At 36.2% G+C, this 25,149-nt stretch overlaps 1 protein-coding gene across 1 annotated transcript in view; it reads right to left on the bottom strand.

The window, feature by feature from the left end:
- The window catches only part of NPEPPS (aminopeptidase puromycin sensitive), a 101,561-nt gene that overhangs the window by 40,220 nt on the left and 36,192 nt on the right, over window positions 1-25,149 (bottom strand). The window contains exon 3 of the mRNA XM_072747388.1: window positions 5,442-5,519. Within this exon, the coding sequence (XP_072603489.1) occupies window positions 5,442-5,519 (78 nt within the window). The remainder of the gene's footprint in view (window positions 1-5,441; window positions 5,520-25,149) is intronic.

The following is a 25,149-nucleotide window of genomic DNA, read 5'->3' as shown; positions in this document are numbered from 1 at the left end:
TAAAATCAAGAGTTAGATGCCTAAGCCACTCACGTGCCACTCAAATAAGATAATTTCTTAATTCCAATATTTATATCAGTTACTTATTTATACTGTTGTAATCATTTAAAAACCCCCAAACTTTGTCAAGTTATAGTACACAAAAGGTCATAACCTTCTCTGATTTGCTCCTGCTTTTATTAGAAATGACTTCACAATTTACCACATCTGCTGTAAACAGTCCTCATCAAGGATGATGCAGATACTGATAACTGACTTATTTTTTAAAAAGATTTGAGAGAGCAGGAGGGGAGGGAAAGAGAGAAGCAGACTCCCTGCTGAGCATGGAGCCTGACTCGGGGCTGGATCCCACAACCCTGAGATCATGACCTGTGCTGAAACCATGAGTCAAATGCTGAACCAATGGAGCCATCCAGGTACCCTGACCTCTTTTATTTATACACACATGTAAGGGGAAAAGAAGGGTGCAGAATATAATGCATGGCATGCTAATTTCTGTGTTCTTAAAAAGTATATGTAGAAATGCTTATAAAACCATGGAACAGGGCAGCCCAGGTGGCTCAGTGGTTTAGCGCAGCCTTCAGCCCAGGGTGTGATCCTGGAGACCTGGGATCGAGTTCCACGTCAGGCTCCCTGCATGGAGCCTGCTTCTCCCTCTGCCTGTGCCTCTCTCTCTCTCTCTCTCTCACATGAATAAAAAAACAAAACAAAACAAAAAACAAACAAAAAAAAACCCCATGGAAGAGTTTTGAAAGGTTACACAGGAAACTGGTTGTTTCTGAGAAGAGCAGAGAGAAGGATTAGGATGACAAATTTTCACTATATATCATTTGAATTTTAAACCATGTATTATATGTTTACAATACAATTTAAAATATAAAAAGCATAATGTGGTAGTTAGAAGTATAGACTTGTGAATTAAACTGCTTGGGTTTGAAATCGAGGCTCTGTCACTTACTAGCTATTGACCTTGGACAAGTTATTTAATTAAACCATGTTTGTGCCTTAGTTTATTTATAAAGTGCAGATAACAGAAACTATTTCAAAAAGGATTAAATAAATTAGTACTTGTGATACAATAGATACATGCTGCATACACATATACATACATATGCATATTTACATATGCATGTATATGTATGTATATAATACACATGCACCCTCTAGGAGTTTCTGTCAATTCTTACATGCTGAATTCTAACAAGTACATTCTAGCTTCTTTTGATAAATCTAGTATCTTGAAATTTTTTACTTGATAATACTGTCATATTTTCTAATGCCGAACAATTGGATCTACTACCTTTACACACACACACACACACACACGGTTTATGTATCTTTTGGGATGATTTTAAAAACCTGTTTTGAAATATTTTTTGTTCCTCTCCATTTTTTATTTAAGTTCTGCTCTTAAATTTTTGTTTCTGTCTTCTGCTTTTTTCAAGTTACCCATTTTTCTTGTCTAACTTTGATCTTAATGCTTAGTTCATTAATTTTCAGTCTTTCTACTTAACTAAATATGCCTTCTGAGTTACGTTTTACTTGTATATTACATGTTATATAGTAATTTCATTATCCGGTTCTAAATATTTTCTAATTTCCATAAAAGATCTTCCTTGACATTAATTTTCAGAGGTATAATTTTCCCAAATATATGAGGAGGAATTTTTTTTTTTGTTTCTCATTTGCAGATTTTAATCTTCTCATAGCATTATCACATAATATAGTCTGTAATGATACAGATTTTAAATTTTTAAAAATTTTATCTTATTTCTATTAAAGTAATAGTTCGTATTTTAAAACTCATAAAGTAGTATAAAGGTTTATATATAAGCTGTAGGCCCCTGACCAATGCTATCCTACTCCTCACACCGCCCCAGCAGCAACTCTGTGATTTCTAAATACTTTGCTCATATACTTATTTCTTCACTTTTCAACTTTACACATTTTCTTCTTACTACAGAAAGTGAAGTTTTAGTCAAACTATATCTCCCACTCCTACATCTTTTACAAAGAATTAAATTTTCTGTAACCTTGCAAATATGAAGATATCTTTCTTTTACCCTCTTTAAATTTATAATTTGGCTAAGCATAGAATTAATTCTAGGTTAAAAATCATATACACTCATAATTTTAAAGGAATGGATTTCATTAGAGTCTAATTTCCATTGTTCCTGATGGTTAGTCTACTGCTGTTCCTTTTTTTATTCATTCAAGTATTGTTGATACACAGTGTTACATTATTTTTTAAAAATTGTTTTAAAATTTATTTATTCATGAGAGACACAGAGAGAAAGAGAGGCAGAGACACAGGCAGAGGGAGAAGCAGGCTCCACGCAGGGAGCCTGACGTGGGACTCGATCCTAGGTCTCCAGGATCATGCCCTGGGCTGAAGGTGGCACTAAACCACTGAGGCACCCAGGCTGCCCCACAGTGTTACATTAGTTTCAGGTGTACAACATAGTGATTTGGCAAGTCTATACCCTTTGTTATGCTCACCATAAGTGCAGCTACCACCTGTTACCATAGCTATAATAATACCATGGACTATGTTCCTTATGCTGTACCTCTATCCCCGATTTACTCATTCCATAACCGGAAGCCTGTTTCTCCCACTTCTTTTCACCCATTTTGCCTACCTCTAACCCCACAGTCTATTCTGATCCCACAACTTTGAAGGTAATCTGCTAGTCTTCCCTCCTTCCTCCCAACTTCCTGACCTTGGGAAGAAACTCTTTGAGAGCCTGTTTGTCTGTCTTAGAAGGAGAGAGAGAGAGAGAGTGCTCACACAAGCTGGGCTGGGGGTGGGCTGGGGGTGGGGGATGGGGAGGGTGTGCAGAGGGAGAGAAAGAATCCCAAGCAGACTTGTGCTGAGCGCAGAGCCCAATACCGGGCTCTATCTCTCGACCCTGAAATTATGACTCAAGCTGAAGTCAAGAGTCAGATGCTTAACCGACTGAATCACCCAGGCACCGCAGTCCTGTTCTTGTTTAATGAATGTGATATTGACAATATCTTTAAGGATATTAATTTGTTTTGTGGGTTTTTATTTTTTGACACTTTCTTTCCATTTGTCTTTACTTCTAATAAGTTCCTATATCTCTATTACTGTTTGGCTTTTTACTCTATCTTTCACAGTAGAAGTTTAATCAAATATCTGGTAATATCTGGTAATTGTTACCCTAGTGACTTTGGTTTGGCCATACAATTTGCTTTAGCCAGTGAAATGTGAATGGATATCAAGTATACCACCATCCATGCAGAAGCCTTAAAAGTATCTTTGTGGTTGTCTCTGAACCCATCCCTGAGCTTCTGTCCTCTGCTATGTGAGAGAACAGTATGCTGTAGATAGTAGCTGCTCACTACAGGTCCTGGAATGAGAAGAGTTGTGAGCTGAGAAGAGTTCTTAGGCAAAGGTATGCCTGCAGCAGTCCTCAGTGCCAGGTGTAAGCAAGAAATATTTGTTGTAAGCCACTGAGATATGTGATCCCATTTGTGGATTAAAATGCACACATATATTTATTATATACATAGAATATTTCTGGAAGGATTCACAAGACAATGGAAGTGGCAGGGGTAGAGAAATCTTAATTTTTATGATCTATTCTTTGGTATCTTTTAATACATACTCATAGCAAAACATTTATTTTTATAATAATTTCATATAAGAAATCCTAGTCAGAAAAAGGCAAAAGAGCACTGAAATAAAAGATAAAACTCCAATCAAATTTTTTTCTAAAAATACTACTATATTAAGGCAATATATTATCAGTATAAAAATTATGGAAACTAAAAAAAGATATAAATAACAAAAATAATCAATTATGTCAACAACCAGACATATATTATTCATATCATTTTAGAGGTATGATTCATCACCCTGTATATATAATTTTGTATTCTGCTTTTCAAGTTTACATTATAATAAATACTTCACAGTGTTAAGAACTCATAAAGCTCACTTTTAATTAATATATTTCCACCATACTGATATCATAATTAGCTTAATTACTCCCTTAGTGTTGGACAAATACATTCATTCTAATTTTTTACTACCTTAAGTAATGTCTCAATAGACATTTCCAGGCATAAAGTATTTCCTACATTTATGATTTTTCCTTAGGACATATTCCTATCTCCAGAATTACTGGGTCAAAAGACATGAACATGTTTAGGCTTTTGATACATATTGCCAGATTGCCTTCCAAATACATTGCATAGATTTACATTCCCAACAATAATATCAAGGTAGTCACATCATTGAGAATCATTTTTTAACTTTAGCTTACAGAACAGGCAAAAACTGGTATATTAGTAATTGGTGTTTTCAATTTTTTTTTTAAAGACTTTATTTATTTATTGAGACACAGAGAGAGAGAGAGGCAGAGACACAGGCAGAGAGAGAAGCAGGCACTATGCAGAGGGCCTGACATGGGACTCGATCCAGGGTCTCCAGGATCACGCCCTGGGCTGCAGGCGGCGCTAAACCACTGCGCCACGGGGGCTGCCCATAAGTGCTGTTTTCATATTTCTCATTACTAGGAAGCCAAGTATCTTTTCACATGTTTCCGTCATTTGCGTTTTCTTTCATACAAATTATCTGTTGCTGTTTTTTTAAAATTCTTAATTCCAAAAATAAATAAATAAATAAATAAAATTCTTAATTCCAGTTAGTTAATGCAAAGTGTTATTATTAGTTTCAGGTGTACAATATAGAGATTCAACACTTTCATACATTACCTGGTGCTCATCATGACAAATGCACTCCACCTGTTGCTTTTCAATTGATCACTAATCAAAGTCTTAGTGCTTTACTAATTGATTTGTATATAATTTCTTACACTACATTAAGCTCAGGAAGTCTTTTTTCTTTGTGCTTTTATATCTAATAATAGTATCTGTATTATTATATTATTATTATTATTATTTTATTAAGTAGGCTCCACACCCAGCGTGGAGTCAACACTGGCTTTGAAAACTTACTAACCTGAGATCAAGACCTGAGCTGAGATCAAGAGTTGGACACTTAACCAACTGAGCCACCCAGGTGCTCCTACCTAATAATAGTATCATATCAACAAATCTTTCCTTCCATGTCCTCACTAGCATAAATTTTTATACATTAAAATCATCTGTGGGACATTCATCTCAGAGATGTGGACTCAATTACTGGAAGATGGAGTTACTGGGTAACTGTATTTTTAAAAAGCTGAGACTGAAAAAGTAAAAAACAATGTATTATGTTCCAGGGTAGAATGATTATTAGTTTTGGTCTTCTTTTTTCCTGGTGCCCCAAAAGCTGCAATGAACCTCTTTCAAAAGCTTTGTCTTAATACTTAATCTGCTTAAAACGAGAAAAAGCAACTGGCATACGACAAATCTCTCTGGAAGAAATAAGATGTCACTATTCATCATGGAATTTTACAAAAGCCATGACTTACCTGTTTGGAGAGTACTAGGAAAAGACAAAGTGACTTTTTCGTCTTCATTCTGGTAGTTAAATCCTGTAGCATGTATTTCTGGAATGGAAATTAAAAAACATTACTTCACAAATCTGACTGGACTAAAAACAAAATCCAGACTGCAGCAATTAACATTTTTAAGACCCAAATCTCTACTAAAAGTAAATTTTTTTTTTTTTTAAAGTAGGCTCCAAGGGCCTCTGGGTGGCTTGGTCAGTTATCCTCCTTCGGCTCAGGTTGTGATCCCAGGGTCCTGGGATTGAGTCCTGTGTCGGGGGTCTCTCTGTTCAGTGGGGAATCTGCTTCTTCCTCTCCCACTGTCCCCACTTGTACTCTCTAGCTCACTGCCATATAAATAAATAAAATATTAAAAAAAAATAAATTAGGCTCCAAGCCCAAAGTGGGGCTTGAGCTCATGACCCTGAGATCAAGAGTCATACACTCTACCAACCGAGCCAGCTTGCTGCCCCTAAAATTAAATATTCTTAATTTAAAAAATTAAGTTCCTATTAACAAAAGTGTCATTTCAAACTAACCTATTTTATTCCACATCCTAGGTTAAATATGCTCCTGAAACACAATTATACAACCTGTATTAATTCATAAAACTTTTCTTCCCCAGAAAATTTTTATGATACAAGGGAAACAGGGCTACTATAAATATGAAAAGGTTTTCTGCCAGATTCCCAACATGCTTCATTCCCACCTTTGTGCAACTAAGATGTTACTTTCTTTGTAGCAGTTTTACTCATGAACATTTGAAAGAGAAAACTGCCAAGGCTTCAGTGTTAAAGACATATCAATGAAAGTTCTGCCCCCCAGCAAAAGACAGGTAACAATTCCAACTAAAATATGGGTCATATTTAATTCCAATAAAATTCTTCATTATTGGGATCCTTGGGTGGCGCAGCAGTTTAGAGCCTGCCTTTGGCCCAGGGCGCGATCCTGGAGACCCGGGATCGAATCCCACGTCGGGCTCCCAGGGCATGGAGCCTGCTTCTCCCTCTGCGTATGTCTCTGCCTCTCTTTCTCTCTCTGTGTGTGACTATCATAAATAAATATATATATATATATATATATATACATATATATATATAAAATTAAAAAAAATCTTCATTATTACATTTTACAGAAATGAAGGTGAAAACAGATGTATGGATTAAATAAATTATGGCTTTGATTTGCTCTCTAGCAGGAGTGAGAAGACATTGCTTATTTGATACTTCAGAATGCTCAATTGACACTTTAGGGAAAGAGCTAAGGCAGATCGACTTCCAACCACATCATATTCACATCCCAGAAGTCAGTCAAAGAGGCAGCCGTAATAAACACACAAACAGATGTTCAACATCCTTAACCATCAGGGAAACACAAATCAAACCACAATGAAACACCACTTCATACCCACTAGAATGACTATAATCAAAAAGCCAGATAATACTAAGTATAAGGAAGGATGTAAAGAAATTGGAACCCCCATACATGGTTGGCTGGTAGGAATGCAGAGGCTAATAGGAATGTAAAATGGTGCAGCCACTTAGGAAAACAGCCCGGAAGTTCCTCATATGATTATTAGACTTACCATAAGACCCAGAAATCCCTCTCCTAGATAGATAGATAGATAGATAGATAGATAGATAGATAGATAGATAGATAGATAGATAGATATAGATATAGATATCTAGGAGATATAGATAAATCCAAGAGAAATAAAAATGTATGTCCACACAGAAACTTACACACAAATGTTCATAGAAGCATTATTCATAGTAGCCAAAAAGCTAAGCATGGACCCCATCTCAGGGCTTGATCTCATAACCCTGAGATCATGACCTGAGCTGAAACCAAGAGTCAGATGCTGACCAACGGAGCCACTCATGTGCCCTGAGTTCTACACTCTTTAAAAAAATGATTTTATTTATTTATTTGAGAAACAGAGAGCATGAGTGGGAGGGAGGGGCAGAGGGGAAGGAGACTCCCCACTGAGTAGGGAACCCAACTTGAGGCTTGATCCCAGGATCCTGAGATCATGACCTGAGCCGAAGGCAGATGCTTAACTGATTGGGCCACCCAGGTGCCCCTGAATTGTACACTTTAAATGAATGAATTGTATGGTATGTGAATTGTATCTCAATGAAACTCTTATTAAAAGAGAAAAAAGGTAGCTTTATTAGTCATGGACTTAAATTTGATATGCATAACAGTGATTCAGATTTAATAACATCCTATGAGCTAGGCAAGATGCCCACAATTTCTTTTTATGAATCATCCTAAAATTAAATTTTCAAGGTTTCTAATACCATTATGGTTCAAACATGTCTTTATAGGGCTAAATCTTTACAAAACCAATAAAAAACTATAATTTCAGATTTTAAAAGAATTTTTAAAAGATTTTATTTACTTGAGAGAAAGAGAGAGACTGAGAGAGAGAAAGAGAGCACGAGCAAGGCAGAAGGCGAGGGACAAGCAGATTTCTCAGCTAAGAAGGGAGCCTGATGTAAGGTTTGATCCCAGGACCCTGAGATCATGACCTGAGCCTAAGGCAGACACTTAACCAATTGAGCCACCCAGATGCCCGATCTGATTTTAAAAGAACTTTAATCAATTATTCCTCATTTACAGATGAAGAAAATGAGATATATAAAGTTAATGATTTGCCTACATTCATATAGCTGGACTAGAATTCAGTTCCCATTGCCAAAATCTTTTCTACTATCATAAATTAGCTCCTATAAATTTGAAAAGAAACTCAGAACTTGGCATATATACAATAATGATGAAACCACTACTAAAACAATGACTTTTGCCTGTAAAAACTTGAGATTTTCTCTGATTCCCACATATAGAATCATACTTAAACTATAGGGCAGTCAAGAATCACCTTAATGCTCAAGAATGTACCTTTCTGACAAAGATATAAAACAGCCTTATGGTCTATGATCCACAACCATCTCCAAAAAGGATTATTAAAACTAACTTGTTTTTATAAATGCACAAAAAAGGCTTCAAATTGGCAATGAAGGGACGCGTGGGTGGCTCAGCAGTTGAGTGCCTGTCTTCGGCCCAGGGTGTGATCCTAAGAGTCCCAGGTTCGAGTCCTGCATCAGATTCCCCGCAGGGAGCCTGCTTCTCCTTCTGCCTACATCTCTGCCTCTCTCTGTGTGTGTTTCTCATGAATAAATAAATAAAATCTTTTTAAAAAATTACAGTAAATGAAATTTATCATGAAAAAAAGTCAAGTATTATATTGCTAGATTCCATTCTAGCACATGCTTTCAAATATGCATATCAATTAAACTACATGTACAAAAAAAGAACAAAATTTCCTCTAAAATTCTCTTCTAGAGGGGCACCCAGATGGCTCAGTGGTTGAGTATCTGCCTTCAGATCGGGTTGTGATCCTGGGGTCCTGGGATGGAGTCCCACATCGGGGGCCTTCTCCCTCTGCCTATGTCTCTGCCCCTGTGTCTCTCATGAATAAATACATAAAATATTTTATTTTACTTTTTTTAAAGATTTTATTTATGCATGAGGGAGAGAGAGACAAGACAGAGAGAGGAAGGGAAAGAGAGAGAGAGAGGCAGAGACATAGGCAGAGGGAGAAGCAGGCTCCATGCAGGGAGCCTGACACGGGACTCGATGGGGTCTCCAGAATCAGGCCCTGGACTGAAGGTGGTGCTAAACTGCTGAGCCACCTGGGCTGCCCCATAAAATATTTTAAATAAATAAATAAATAAATAAAATTCTCTCCAGAAAAGAGGGCTGTCATCTATATGATTTTTTTAGAAAAGAGGGCTGTCATCTATATGATTTTTATATATTTTTATATATTTTATTTGAGAGTCTGCGCATGCACACCTGACCAGGGAGGGGGGCAGAGAGGGAAAAAGAGGATCAAGCAAGATTCTGCAGGGAGCACAGCACCCAACTTGGGGGCTTGATTCCATGACCAGGAGATCATGACCTGACCTGAAACCAAGAGTTATAGACACTTAACTGAGCTCACCCAGGCACCCCATAATCATATATTTGAATTTCTTAAAAAAAAAATTTTTTTTTCCAATTACTTTATATTGAATAACATGCTACTTGACAGATGTATTAGGCTTTGAAATAACCTTGGTCAACTGCAGCTTTGGATATTCTGTAAATGGCACCACTATTTATCCAGTGGCTCAAACCAGAAATATGGAAGTCATCCTGCTTCCCTTCATGACTATCTCTCATAATACATTCCAAATGAACAAATTCAGTAGCCTCTATCTTTAATCCCAGATTTTTCAATCCCTCCATCACTACAACCCCAGTCCAATGCACCATTATTTCTCTCCCATACCATTATAGTAGCCTCTTAACTGGTCTGTTTCTGCTCTTGCTGCTTTATAGTCTATCTTCACATGGCAGCCAGGGTAATCTTTGAGATCAAACCTCTAAGAGAGTCCCAAAATATTCAGAATGAAAAGCTAGGTCTGCTTGAGGTTGGTAAATATTTCTTAGGACCAAAAAAATACTAAATATAAAAGAAAAAAAATTGATCAGAATTCATTAATATCTAAAACTTGTGATTAACAAAAGACATTAAGAAAATTAATAGGCAATTCACAGACCAAGAGAAAATATCTTACAGAGAATATACCTAAAAACTTCTGCAACACTATGATAAAAAGACAATTCTTTTTTTTTTTTTTTTTAAATTTTTATTTATTTATGATAGTCACAGAGAGAGAGAGAGAGAGGCAGAGACATAGGCAGAGGGAGAAGCAGGCTCCATGCACCGGGAGCCTGATGTGGGATTCGATCCCGGGTCTCCAGGATCGCGCCCTGGGCCAAAGACAAGCGCCAAACCGCTGCTCCACCCAGGGATCCCTAAAAAGACAATTCTATTAAAACATGGGCAGAAGACTCAAACAGTTTCACAAAGGAAAATAGATCAGTGGCCAAAAATCAAACAAAAAATGCCCAACATCATTTGTCATCAGGGAAATGCAAATTAAAAGCACAATGACATACTACCATGCACCCACAAGAATGGATAATCTAAAAAGACTGAAAACAAAAATGTTATCGAGGATACAGAATAACTACAACTCATATTTTGCTGACAGTGCCTTTGTTGTTCCTCAAAGTCTGCAAGTATTCTCCAACCTCAGGGGTTCTATACAATGGCTTAGAAGGTACTTTTCCCACGTATTTACATATTTTAGGTCAATCACTACTTTAGAGATCTGTTTCATTACCTTAAAGAACAATCCTCACTCCACATCCTCTTATTGTGATTTCTGAGCACTTATCACAACTTTACATATTTATTATTGTTATCTTTCCAAATCAAATATATGAATCAGGAATGTTGATTCTTGGTTTTGTCCTCTACCTCCAATGCTACAATGGTTTCTGGCTCTTAAATGTTTCACATAACCTCATTTAGAATGCATCTATGTATATTAAGCATTATAAGTAGACATTTTACTATACCATTTATAAATGTTACAATTAAACTTGATCAAACTTAACCTTGATCGAAACACTTTTTTTTTTTTTTTTTTTTTTTTAAATAATGTCTACATCTGATGTAGGGCTCAAACCCACAAGCCCAAGATCAAAAGTCACATGCTCTCCCAACTGAGCCAACCAGGCACTCTGATCAAAAACCTGAAAAATATTTTTATTTTTATTTTTATTTTGGGAGTGTCATATGACATATGAGTGGTCATGATCTCATGGTCCTGGGATTGAGCCCCATATCAGGCTCTGTGTTCATCAGGGAGTCTGCTTGAGGATTCTCTTTTTCTCTCTCCTGCCCCTCCCCCCATTCACACACACTCTCTCTCTGTAAAATAAATAAATAAATCTTTTAAATATATTTTAATTTTTATTTATGTTTTAAAAGCATTTTTTAAGTGGGAAATAGGAGAGAATATATGGCTATTCAACAATCTGAGCCTCTCTCTTCACACATATAAAATTATTACCTATTTCTTAGTCATTTGAAGATTATACAACATTGTTTATGTAAAATGCTTAGCACAGTGTCTGGTCATAATTATTACAAAAATAAATACTCCTTTCTAGATAATATATCTAATACAATCCTTTATTAATCTAACTGCAATTAATCCATTATATATGTATACATAAGGCTCATGCTGAAATCACTTAGGGAGTGCTACATTTCAGAAAAAAATTCTTTTAAGTATAATTACTATTTTCAAATTTATGGATATAAATACACACATTTGGGTATAAGCATGTGCACATGCTTGTGTGTATGTTTATGTTAGCAGTATACCAAATAGAAGCAAAACTTGAATGTAACCAATGTATAAATTTGTGACAAGAAAAATTTTATACTCAAAACTACTAGAAACATTCACTTTGACAATAAAAATTTATTCATGACAATACATACCTACAGATTTCATAACTAGATAGATCTATAAATTGAGTTTTTAAATGCCTTATTTTAAAAAAGTAAAATTTCGACTCTAAGTAAAAAAAAAACCAAAACTATGTCTTATGTATACAGTTTGCTATCATTTGTGAGCACACACACATACACCCATACACATGTACATGCGTAAATATATATATATGCCTGTGAACACAGAGAACATCTGAGGAAGGAGACTTATAGAACTGGTAACTTTATCTCCTTTTTGGAGGAAAGAAAGGATGCTTAATTTGTACTGTATACACTTACTGTATACCCTTTGAATTTGACATTCTGTACATATTCACTAGGAAAAATATTTTATTTTATTTTTTAAGATTTTATTTATTTATTCATGAAAGACACAGAGAGAGAAAGGCAGAGATGTAGGCAGAGGGAGAAGCAGGTTCCAGGCAGGGAGCCCGATGTGGGACTTGATCCTGAGACAGCAGATCACGCCCTGAGCCAGGGGCAGGTGCTCAACCACTGAGCCACCCAGATGTCCCTAGGAAAATATTTTAAATGTTAAAAAAATCTTTTTAAAGATTACTTTTTTTAAAAAAGATTATATTTATGTATTCATGAGAGACACAGAAAGAGAGACACAGGCAGAGGGAGAAGCAGGCTCCACGCAGGGAACCTGATGCGAGACTCGATCCTGGTACCCCAGGATCACACCCCGAGCCAAAGGCAGACATGCTTAATTGCTGAGCCACCGAGGCGTCCCTAAGGATAACTTACTTTGAGGGAGCCTGAGTGGCTCAGCGGTTTAGCATCTGCCTTTGGTTCAGGTATGATCCCAAGGTCTAGGATCGAGTCCCACACCCAGCTCCTTGTAGGGAGCCTGCTTCTCCCTCCCCCTCTGTCTCTGTTTCTGTCTCTCTGTGTGTCTCTCATGAATAAATAAAATCTTTAAAAAAATAAATAAAGATACTTCTTTTGAAATCCTGGTCAAATTCTTATAGCAAACCTATTTATCAAATAAATCAAATGAGTATGTATTCCAATTCTGAGTTTTCCATGTGCGGTTTATTGACAAAGAGGCACACTTGTGTAGGTCTCTAGGATTTGGACTAGCCATAATTTAAAAAAATACTCTTCCTTAGAGAACACAGAAGGTGAGGTGGCTCATCTTATTTGTAAAATTGGCCACTCTTTCCAGAAGGGTAACAGTCCTTGATGTGCAAAATGTTCTAACTATAACAAAAAGAAGGCGAGCACTCATAATCATTCAATCATTTAGGCCCCACAAACAGAACCTCTCTCACAGGCATTCTTCCAGACTATAGTTTGTTTTCTATTCAACATTTATGTAACCATACTATTTGATCCAGTATATTTCTTTTTTTTTAATTTTATTTTTTTATGATAGTCACAGAGAGAGAGAGAGAGAGAGAGGCAGAGACATAGGCAGAGGGAGAAGCAGGCTCCATGCACTGGGAGCCTGACGTGGGATTCGATCCCGGGTCTCCAGGATCGCGCCCTGGGCCAAAGGCAGGCGCTAAACCACTGCACCACCCAGGGTTCCCGATCCAGTATATTTCTTTTAAATTATTCCCACTCCCTTCCACAAAGAATGCCAGGGTCCACAGGCACCAAATGTTTCAGCTTCCATTGCCCCTTCAAGCATCTGCCTTACTTACTGTAATTATACCCCTCTCTGCTGACCTTTTGCAGTTTGTCACTTAGTATGTTAATTGTGGTTCTTCCCTTCTGCCATGACAGGCCTCAAGAAGAACACTTTTTTTTTTGTTATTGTTATAGCACAACTTACATATTTCTAATGGAAAAAATAGTATCATTTACAGTATCTTAACATAAATTGCCTTTGAATAGGAGCGTTCTTTTCAATACTCTGACGTCTACAAGATGTATCTAGAAAATTTGCTATTGTGAAAATGAAGACTGCTTAAACTGAATTTTAAGGCCGCAGTTTTTCTTTCTGATCTATTGCTGTAACACTGTTCTTCCAGTGGCCAAGGGAGTTTCATGTTTTCTTTAGACATCATCAGGCGCCGAAGCTCTTACAGACAACTCTGGTGCTATGTGAATGCTGATATTTTGCTAGCACTAATACGGCTCTTAGGTCCACCACTCCATTAGAACTCAACTCCATTCATATTAATTTTTGTTACAAATTTTACAAATGGGGGTGCTTCTGGGTATTTATATCTACATTTTATTTTAAGGCTGTATATTCAGTTTTCATAAATTGTCTGAGCCCATGGTGGCTGCCATCTTATGTAGCTAATACCGGTTCTTTAATAAGTACATACCTCCAAGAGAGAACTTCGGGTTATTATTAAAGCCAATCTGTATTATCAGCAAATAACACAATCGGTAAAACAAACAAAAAAATAACACAATCGGTAATTATAAGGTAACTCCTGCTTTCCTTAATAAAATCTAGCTCAGTTTTTCCTAAATAAAAATTTGATAAATACTTGTATATGCTAACAATCCTATATCTCAATTTAAACTTTTATTCAATCAATACTATGCTACATATAGCAATATAAAAAATAAAGAATAAATAAAACAGTATTTCCCTTCCTGTGAACCACAGGCCTCCTGTAGGTCTCACTGATTCTCTGATCTTTTGCATTCACAATGTGAGCATAAAACATTATTTACATACTGAAGTATCTCATATTTTTCTTCATTTTAAATATTAGTAGTCAAAAAAAATCAAGTCTATTTTAACTCAACACCCAAAAAACAAATAATCTAATTCAATAATGGGTAGAAGACATGAATAGACATTTCTCCAAAGAAGACATACAGATGGCCAACAGATACGTGAAAAGATGTTTAACATCCCTCATCAAAATGAGGAAATGCAAATCAAAAGTGCAATGAGATGTCACCCCATACTGGTCAGAATAGCTAAAATCAAAAACAAAAGAAACAAGTGTTGGTGAGGGTGTGGAGAAAAGGGAACCCTTGTGTACTGCTGGTGGGAATGCAAAGTAGTACATCTACTACTGAAGACAGTATGGAGGTTCCTCAAAAAGTTAAAAATAGAATTACCAAATGATCTAGTAATCACATTACTGGGTATTTACCCCAACAAAAACAAAAACACGAACTTAAAGGGATACATACACCTCTATGTTTGTTGGAGCATTATTAAATAGCCAAATTATGGAAGCAGCCCAAGTGTCCATTGATGATGAATGGCTAAAGAAGGTATTATTCAGCCATAAGAAAATAATGAAATCTTGCCATTTGCAATGACACGGATGATGCTAGAGAAAAAACAGAAAGACAAATACCAAATTTCACTCATATGTGGAATTTAGGAAACAAAACAAGTGAGCAAGGGGAAAAAAAGAGAGAGAAACCAAGAAACTGACTCTTAACTACACCAAGAACAAGAGAACAAAGTGATGGTTACCAGAAGGGAAGTGAGGGGTGATGGGGATTAAAGAGTACACTTCTCATGATAAACACTGAGTAATATATAGAATTGCTGAATCACTATATTGTACACCTGGAACTAATAGAACACTGTATGTTAAGTATGCTGGAATTAAATTTAAAGACTTAATTAAAAAATCAAATATATTTTAATGTAATACTAACCTCATAGAAAGTTCACTAAAATCTTAATCAACAGATACTAGAAGTATCATTACTATTACATGAACTACCAAATAATGACAATTCAGTGGGGAAGGGATAATGTTCTAATAAGTGGTACTGGGACAGCAGAATTTCCTTTAGGGGATAAAAACCAAGCTGGACCTGGATTCACACCATACCTCAGAAGTACATTATAAAAGCCAAACAAAGCTTTTCAAAGATAATATAGATGATATCTTCATGATGTTGGAATAGAAAGTTTTAAGACAAAAAAAGCAATAAATATGAAGAAAAAAATGATAAATTAGATTCCATGAGAAATAAGAACTTTTGCACATTAAGAGGTAGCATTAAGGAAGAGAAGATGCAGAAGACATCCGTAACACACAAGTGGCAAAGAACTTGTAAACGAGAACATAAAAGGAATTCCTTTAAATCATAGGAAAATGACATAGGACCCAAAATAAAAATAAGCAAAAAATTCTGATACAATAGAGGAAATGTGCACGTGCAATATACATATAAAAAGGTAACCAACCTCATTAAAATCAGGTAGTGAAAATTAAAGCCTCAATCAGATACCAGTACATACCTACCAGATTAGCTAACAGCAAGAAGTCTAAAAACACCAAGTCTTAATTAGAATGTTGAGCAGCTGGAATTGCTTGGCAGTAGTGTAACTGCTATACCCTGAAATACTTATGTACCCTAAAACACAATACACCTAGGCATATACTTCATGGAAAAGTATGCTTATATGTACCCAGCTGAACATTAAAAAAGTATGTAGCAGCACTGTTCCCAACAGCCCAAAACAGAAACAAATAACACCAAACTGAAACAATTCAGATGTCCATCAATGTCCACCAATGGGAGAATGGATAAATACATTTTGGCATATTTCTATAATGGAATACAGGGTAGTAACAAAAAAAGAATAAACTCCAGCTACACAAAATAACATGGGTGAATCTAAAAACAGTACCGAGGAAAAGAAGCCAAACAGCATTTTATTGTGCAATTCCATTTATATAACCTACAAAACACAAATTAAGCTATATTACTCATGAATGGGCACTTACATTGTTACACTATAACATAAAACAAAAAAATCAAGGCAGCCCCGGTGGCTGGCGCAGAGGTTTAGCGCCGTGATCCTGGAGACCCTGGATCGAGTCCCATGTCGGGCACTCTGCATGGGGCCTGCTTCTCCCTCTGCCTGTGTCTCTGCCTCTCTCTCTCTCTCTGCATTTCTATGAATAAATAAATAAAATCTTTAAAATAAATAAATAAATAAACAAACAAATAAATAAATAAATAAATCATTACCTAAAAGGGAAAGATGGGATGAAATGAGAAGGGGCATGGTATAAGGTCTTTAGGATGATAACACTAAACTGTACAATTGCTATCAGCACTTTTTGAGGTACACGGTATTTTTCACAATAAAAGGTTAAAAAATATTAAAGAAAAGAAAGTCATACTAAAAACAAGTGAGTCTAAAATAAATAAATAAATAAGTAAATAGGGGATCCCTGGGTGGCGCAGCGGTTTGGCGCCTGCCTTTGGCCCAGGGCATGATCCTGGAGACCCGGGATCGAATCCCACGTCGGGCTCCCAGTGCATGGAGCCTGCTTCTCCCTCTGCCTGTGTCTCTGCCTCTTTCTCTCTCTCTGTGACTATCATAAATAAATAAATAAATAAATAAATAAATAAATAAATAAATAAATAAAAACAAGTGAGTACCATCTATCTTCAAAACATTTCTTACAGTGGTTTTATTTTATTTATTTTTTATTTTTATTTATTTATTTTTTTAAAGACTCCACTCATTCATTCATGAGAGACACAGACACAGGCAGAGGGAGAAGCAGGCTCCATGCAGGCAGCCCAACACGGGACTCCAGGATCAGGCCCTGGGCTGAAGGCGGCGCTAAACCGCTGAGCCACCCGAGCTGCCCTCTTACAGTGGTTTTAAAAACAACTAAACCAATTCAGTAAAAACAGGTTAAGAGAAGAGAATAGTTCATAAATGCTGAAAACATGGTATAAGTTCATCAGCCACTCTTAATAAAAACTTAGCATCCATAAAAGCTCAAGGCTTACAAGTAATGAGACTGCATTTCAGGAAAATCCAAGAGAATCAACTGAAAAACTACTAGAAATGATAATAAAATTCATTAAGGTTAACAAGATACAAAATTAACATAGAAAAGGGTGCCTGGCTGACTTAGTAGAGCATGTGACTCTTGATCTCAGAGTTGTGAGTTCAAGGCCCATACTAGACACAGAGTTTACATTAAAAAAAAAATTAATATGGAGAAACCAAGAGCCTTGCACATCTCATAACTAGAAGATATAATGGAAGACCTCACCTGTAACAGCAACAAGTATAAAACACCTAGAAATACATCTTGTAAGATATATGTAAAATCTTAATGAAGATAATTTTATTTTCTTTTAAAGATTTTATTTATTTATTTGAGAGAGCGAGTGAGAGAGAGAGCACAGGCAGGGAGAGGGACAGAGGGTGAAGGAGAAGCAGACTCCCCGTTGAGCAGGGAGCCTGATGTGGGGCTCAATCCCAGAACCCTGAGATCATGACCCTAGTGGAAGGCAGATGCTAAACTGATTGAGCGACCCAGGTGCCCCTCCTTTATTTTAAAGAATGAAGATAATTTTAAAAAGTACTCAACAACACAAAAGATAAATATCTAAAGGTAAATAATACTCTTAAGGGTAAATCTTAATGTTAATTGTTGTTAGGTTACACATCATATGATCCCAATAAAAATACCAACAGGAGTTTTTCTTTTTTTAATTGGATAGTCTGATGCTAATATTCATATGTAAAAATAAGTAACAAACTCAATGAATTCTGAAAAAAGTATAATGAGAGGGCTTGCTTTACAGATATTAAGACATATTACAAAGTTACAATGTGAGTATGGAACTACACTCAGGAATATAAAACATTCAAAAAGTAAGCAGAATTAAATGTATATGATTTAGTATATGATAAAGTTGGCATTTTGAATGTGGGGGGAAAGAGATTATTCCATAAATGGTGTTGTGGCAAAAATTTAATTTGGACACTTATCTAATATGAAAATAAATTGCAGGTGGAACAAAGATTCATATTTAATACCAGAACTATAAATACTGATTTTTATTTTTAAAAAATTTTTAAAGATTCTATTTATTTATTAATGAGAGACACACAGAGAGAGGCAGAGACATAGGCAGAGGGAGAAGCAGACTCCTTGCACAGAGCCCAAAGCGGGACTTGATCCCCAGACCTGGGATCATGCCCTGAGCTGAAGGCAAATGCTCAACCACTGAGCCACCCAGGCATCCCAAAATACTGATTTTTAAAGGTAATCTCTGCTTGGGAAAACCTTTCTAAACATACCTTAAAATCTAGAAGTCATAAAAGAAATAAATTTAATGCAGAAAAACCTTAGCAATATAAAAATGGCCATAAATAAAATCAAAGATGTATTACAAATTGGGGGGGAAATGGTGAAATGCATTTGACAGAAAAAGGACTACTTTCCCTGACATATAGACTTGTCTATCTGGGTTTTTTGGGTTTGGTTTTTTTTTTTTTTTTTTTTTTTGAGATAGAATGCGTGAGCATGGGTGGGAGGTTGGGTGTAGGGCAGGGGCAGAGAAAGAGGGAGAGATAGAATCTTTTTTTTTTTTTTTTTTTTTGAGATAGAATCTTAAGTAGGCTCTATGCCCACTGAGGAGCCAGACACCGGGCTCAATCTCATAACCCTGAGATCATGACCTAAGTCAAAATTAAGAGTCAGATGCTTAACTGATGGAGCCACTCAGCTGCAACTAGATCTGATTTAAAAAAAAAAAAAAATCAGTAAAAAAGGGCAGCATCCAATTAAAAATGGGCAATGACACGACCAGGCACATTACAGAAAACTCAAATACAAATTTTTTTAAAATAAATTTATTTTTTATTGGTGTTCAATTTACCAACATACAGAATAACACCCAGTGCTCATCCCATCAAGTGCCCCCCTCAGTGCCCGTCACCCATTCACCCCCACCCCCTGCCCTCCTCCCCTTCCACCACCCCCAAATGGTTTTTAAAATACACACAGATTCTTAATTTTGTGACGTTTTTTAACCTATCAAATTAGCAAACATAAAAATTTGAGATGAGGGGTACCTGAGTGGCTCAGTCAGTACACCATCTGCCTTAGGCTCATGATCCTGCTGTTCTGGGATCTAGCCCTGCACTGGGCTCCCTGCTGAACAGGGAGCCTCCTTCTCCCTCTCACTCTCCCGCTCCCCCTGCTTGTGCTCTCTCACACTAGCTCTCTTTCTTGTTCTTTCAAATAAATAAAATCTTAAAAAAATTTTTTTTGAGATGATATGGTACTGAATAGGGTGTTTAACAATATTGTGGGGATTGGTACAGGCTCTATAAAGTGCAATTTGATAGTATCAATCAAAATTACAAATATACACACCTTGTGACCCAACAATTCAACTCCCAGGAATTCATCCCATATACCTTCTCATATATGAAAAATGATGTGAGACATATACAGTACTATTTACTGTAGCATTCCACTTAAATATCTACCAGTAGTGGATTGGTTTAATGCATTATGATAAATTAATTCCATGCAATACTGACTAATCATAAAAAATGAGGAAGCTCTTTATGTGCTGATTTGTAACAAATTCCAAAATAAGCAAAGTATAGTTTTTTCATCAAATGTTACATTCTTCCTCTCTCCATTTAACTTTTTTTTTGAGGGAGAGAAAGAGACAGAACATGGGGGGAGGAGCAGAGAGAGAAGAAGAGAGACTCTTAAGCAGGCTCAATACTCAGTGCACAGCCCAACATAAGACTCAATCTCATGACCCTGAGATCATGACATGAGCAGAAATCAAGAATCCAACACAACTGACTGAGCCATCCAGGCAATTATGTGCTCTTTCTCCATCAAAAAAAAATTCCTATATTAATATTTGAGTATCATAATCATGCACTGAAAGGTAAACCATTAATTGAGACATGAAATTTTTTTGCCTTTTATGTTTAAGCATATGAAATTTAGTCACAGGAACGGAAGTACAGAGAAAGGCAACTTTTTAAAAAAAGTATACTCAGAACTCTACATTTTTAAAAAGACTGAAATAGGAAAAAAATATATAAAGTCAGCCTAAGTTGTTACAGCCTACATCATTTACACAAGCTTCTAATAGATTCTGTTCTGGTATTATACTGAGATACAAATACACAACTTCTAAAAATTCTAGTAACACAAGTTCTAATTCAATTGTACTTCAAAAGTTCTTTTGCAAATGGTCCATTTGGAGACATTCTTCCAAAGAAGACACACAGATGGCCAACAGACAAATGAAAAGATGCTCAACATCACTCATCATCAAAGAAATACAAATCAAAACTACAATGAGACATCACCTTACACCAATCAGAATAGATAAAATTAACAGCACAAGAAACAACAGGTGTTAACCAGGATGTGGAGAACGGGGAACCCACTCAGAACGTAGGTGGGAATGCAAACTGGTACAGCCCCACTAGATAACAGTACAGAGGTTCTTCAAAAAGTTAAAAATAGAACTACCCTACCTCTCAGCAATTGCACTGCTAAGCATTATTTACCCAAAGGTAATAAAAATACTAATTTGAAGGGATACATGTACCTTGATGTTTATAAGCAGCATTATCAACAATAGTCAAATTATGGAAAGAGCCCCAAAGTCCATCAACTGATGAATGGATAAAGAAGATGTAGTGTATGTATATGTACACACACGTGTACACGTGTATGTATGCACATATGTACGTATATGTATACACATATACACATGTGCGTGTGTATACATATGTATATGTACACGCATATATACACACATACATAAATTCACATTGGAATATTAGCCATAAAAAAGAATGAAGTCTTGCTATTTCCTAGATGAAGCTAGAGAGTACTATGCTAAGTGATATAAGTCAATCAGAGAAAGACAAATACTCATATGTGGAATTTAAGAAACAAAACAAATATGGGGTGGGGGGAGAGAGGAAAACAGACTCTTAATAACTATAGAGAACAAACTGATGGTTACCAGAGGGCAGCTGGATGGGGATATGGGTTAAATAGGTGCTGGAAATTCTGAAGAGCACCAGGTGTTGTATGTAAGCGTTGAATCACTAAATTTTACACTTGAAACTAATATTTTTTTTAATTTTTTATTATTATTATTTATTCATGATAGTCAGAGAGAGAGAGAGAGAGAGGCAGAGACACAGGCAGTGGGAGAAGCAGGCTCCATGCACCAGGAGCCCGATGTGGGATTCGATCCCGGGTCTCCAGGATCGCGCCCTGGGCCAAAGGCAGGCGCCAAACCGCTGCGCCACCCAGGGATCCCTTGAAACTAATATTAAACTGTATGTTAACTAACCGGAATTTAAATAAAATTCTTAAAGAAAAAAGGCCTATTTGGAACTCAGAATGTCATTTCTTCTAAGCCACTGCTGTATATAACAGGCAATCTAGCCCACATAACTCCAGACAACCCACAAATGCCTGTGTTGTTCAATACTACACGAAATAAGTGATGAAATTTTGTTTTGTTTCATTTATTCAGATGGCAACCTATCTATCGTAGTTTTAGATAGGAGCTCATGGTACAATAAAAAAGAACTTAAATTTCAACAAAGGTTTGCAATAGTCACCTGCTACCTGGAATCAAAATAGTTTTGCAAAAAAAAAAAAAAAAAGTTTTGCAGTGGTAAAGAAAACACACCATTCTGGAGGAATTACAGGGAGAACATGAAACCAGGAGCTCAGAGAGTGAGGGAAGGACTGTTGCTAAAGAAATAATAACCTAGGGCTGACTCTGTAAGGGTAACAATGGAAGGAAGATGATGGTGGAATAAAATTGCCAACTTACTGAAAGAAAATAATTACCAGTCTAGAATTTTATAGCAAGGAAAAATAATCTTCAAAAATGAATGTTATGGAGCACTTGGCTGGCTAAGTTTGTACAGCGTGAGACTCTTGATTTTGGGTTATGAGTTTGAGTCCCATATTGGGGAACAGACTGTACTTAAAATTAAAAAAAAAATAGATGAAAAAAACAGATGTTATAACACTGGTATGCACATACGTCAAAACTCACTGAAATGCAAGATGGATACTAAAAATTAATACATACCATTGTATGTGAATGATACTTCAATAAAGTTGAAATTTAAAATGAAGGCTAAAAAATAAAGATAAGCTCAAAGAAACAAAAACAGAGACTCTGCTGTCAAAAGACACCTACTAAACAGGATACAGAGTATTCTTCAAAAAGAGAATGATTCTAGGATTGCTAGAATAATGAACAAAAATAGCAAATATCTGGGTAAAGCTAAATAAAAATTATACAACACAATAATAATGTCTTATGATGTAAAAGTAAAAAAAAAAAAATAGGGGTGCCTGGGTGGCTCAGTCAGTTAAGCATCTGCCTTCAGCTCAGGTCATGATCCCAGGGTCCTGGAATTGAGACCCAAGTTGGGCTCCTTGTTCAGTGGGAAGTCTGCTTCTCCTTCTTGCTCACCCTCTGCCCTTCCCCCCATTCATGCCCTATCTCTCTCTCAAATAAATAAAATATCAAAAAAGTAAAAATAAAAGGAAATGAAAAATATATAGAAGAAAATTAAACTATACCACAACAAGAGCATGTAAGTCGGATGGCAATTAAGTGCTCCTAAGATCTTTATAATATCCAGAAGAAGGGTAAAATGATCAATTAGCACTGGATTTTTTTAAGTCAGAGATGGCTGTTATAATTCCTGAGGTACTAACATACCTCTAAAAAAAAGAAAACAAAAAATTGATTAAAACACTTCTAGTTAGGAGTGCCTGGGTAGCTCAGCTGGTTACACACTGAACTCTGGATTTTGGTTCAGGTCATGATCTTAGAGTTGTGACATTAAGCCTTGCATCAGGCTCTGCACTGGGTGCTGAGTCTGCTTAAGATTCTCTCTCTCTCTCTGTCTCCCCCGCCCCGCCCCTCCTCCTCTCTGAAAGAAATAAAAATAAAACAAAAATTCTTTCTAATTAAAAGAATATGAGAAAGCACATAAAATATGGCAGATTTAAAGGCAACAGCAATTACATTAAATTTAAATGGATTAGATGCTTTATTTAGAAGACGATTTTCAGATTGGAACTATAAGTTTAAAAAAAGTACAATGAGCCGTTTATATGAGATATACCTAAAACATAATAATTCAAAAAGGTTAAAAGGTAAAGAATGAGAAAAATGTGACATGTAAACACTAGCCAATAATTCATAAAATAAGCAGGGAAAAGTTAGTAAAAATGAAGATGTAAACAAAATTAACAAACTTGATTTAGTAAGATGTATATAAAACATCACATCCAACAAATTATAAAAGCACATACAAGCATTTTTAAAATGACCAAATCTTGGGCCATAAAGCAAAAGCAAGCCTTAAATTCCAAAGGACATGGGATGCCTGGGCAGCTCAGTAGTTGAGCATCTGCCTTTGGCTCAGGTCCTGATCCCTGGGTCCTGGGATCGAGTCCCACATCAGGCTTCCCCCCAGGGGAGTCTGCTTCCTTCTGCCTTTGTCTCTGCCTCTCTCTGGGTCTCTCATGAATAAATAAATAAAATATTTTAAAATTAATTAATTAATTAATTCTAAAGGACTGAAATCATATACAGGCATACCTCATTTTATTGTGCTTCATAGATAATGTGTTTTCTTTACAAATTGAAGGTTTGTGGCAACCATGTGTCAAACAAGTCTACTGGCACCATTTTCCCCCAAAAGCATGTGCTCACTTGGTGTTTTCTATGTCACATTTTGATAATTCCCAAAATATTTCAAACTTTTTCATTATCATTATATTTGTTACACTGATCTCTGATGTTACTAGGGTAATTGTTTTGGGGTACCATGAACTGTGACTAAGTAAGACTACCAACTTAATACATGCTGTATATGTTCTGAATGCAGATGTAATAGAAATAGCAAAAGAACTAAAAGTGGAGCCTTAAGATATGAATAAACTACTACAGTCTCATGAAGCAATTGTTCGTGAACAGTTGAAGAGTTGCTTCTTAGGGATAAGCAAAGAAAGTTGTTTCTTAAGTTGGAATCTACTCCTGGTGAAGACTTTGAAGACTGTTGAAATGACAACAAAGATTGAGAATATTACATAAAACTCCACTGATAAAGCAACAGGATTTGAGAGGACTCCAATTTTGAAAGAAATTCTACTGTGGGTAAAATGCTATCAAACAGTACCACAAGCTACAAAGAAAAGTATTCATGAAAAGAAGTCAACTGATGCAGCAAACTTCATGGTTCTATTATTTTAATAAAATGCAACAGCTGGGGTGCCTGGGTGGCTCAGTCAGTTAAGTGTCCAACTCTTGACTTCCAGTCAGGTCATGATTTCAGGGTTGTGAGATCAAGACCCACGTCAAGCTCTGCACTCAGCATGGAGTCTACTTGAGATTCCTCTCTACCCTTTTCCCTTTGCCCCTCCCCCTGTTTGCACTCTCTCTCTCTCTCAAATAAAATAAATAAAATCTTTAAACTAGAAGAGCTCCAGATACATCTGAATATCCCCTGGATCAGAAATCAGA

Source organism: Vulpes vulpes, chromosome 2, assembly GCF_048418805.1.
Source record: "Vulpes vulpes isolate BD-2025 chromosome 2, VulVul3, whole genome shotgun sequence".
Classification (NCBI taxonomy): Eukaryota; Metazoa; Chordata; class Mammalia; order Carnivora; family Canidae; genus Vulpes; species Vulpes vulpes.
The sequence above is the reverse complement of the archived record's forward strand: the minus strand, read 5'-3'. Positions and strand labels throughout refer to the sequence as shown.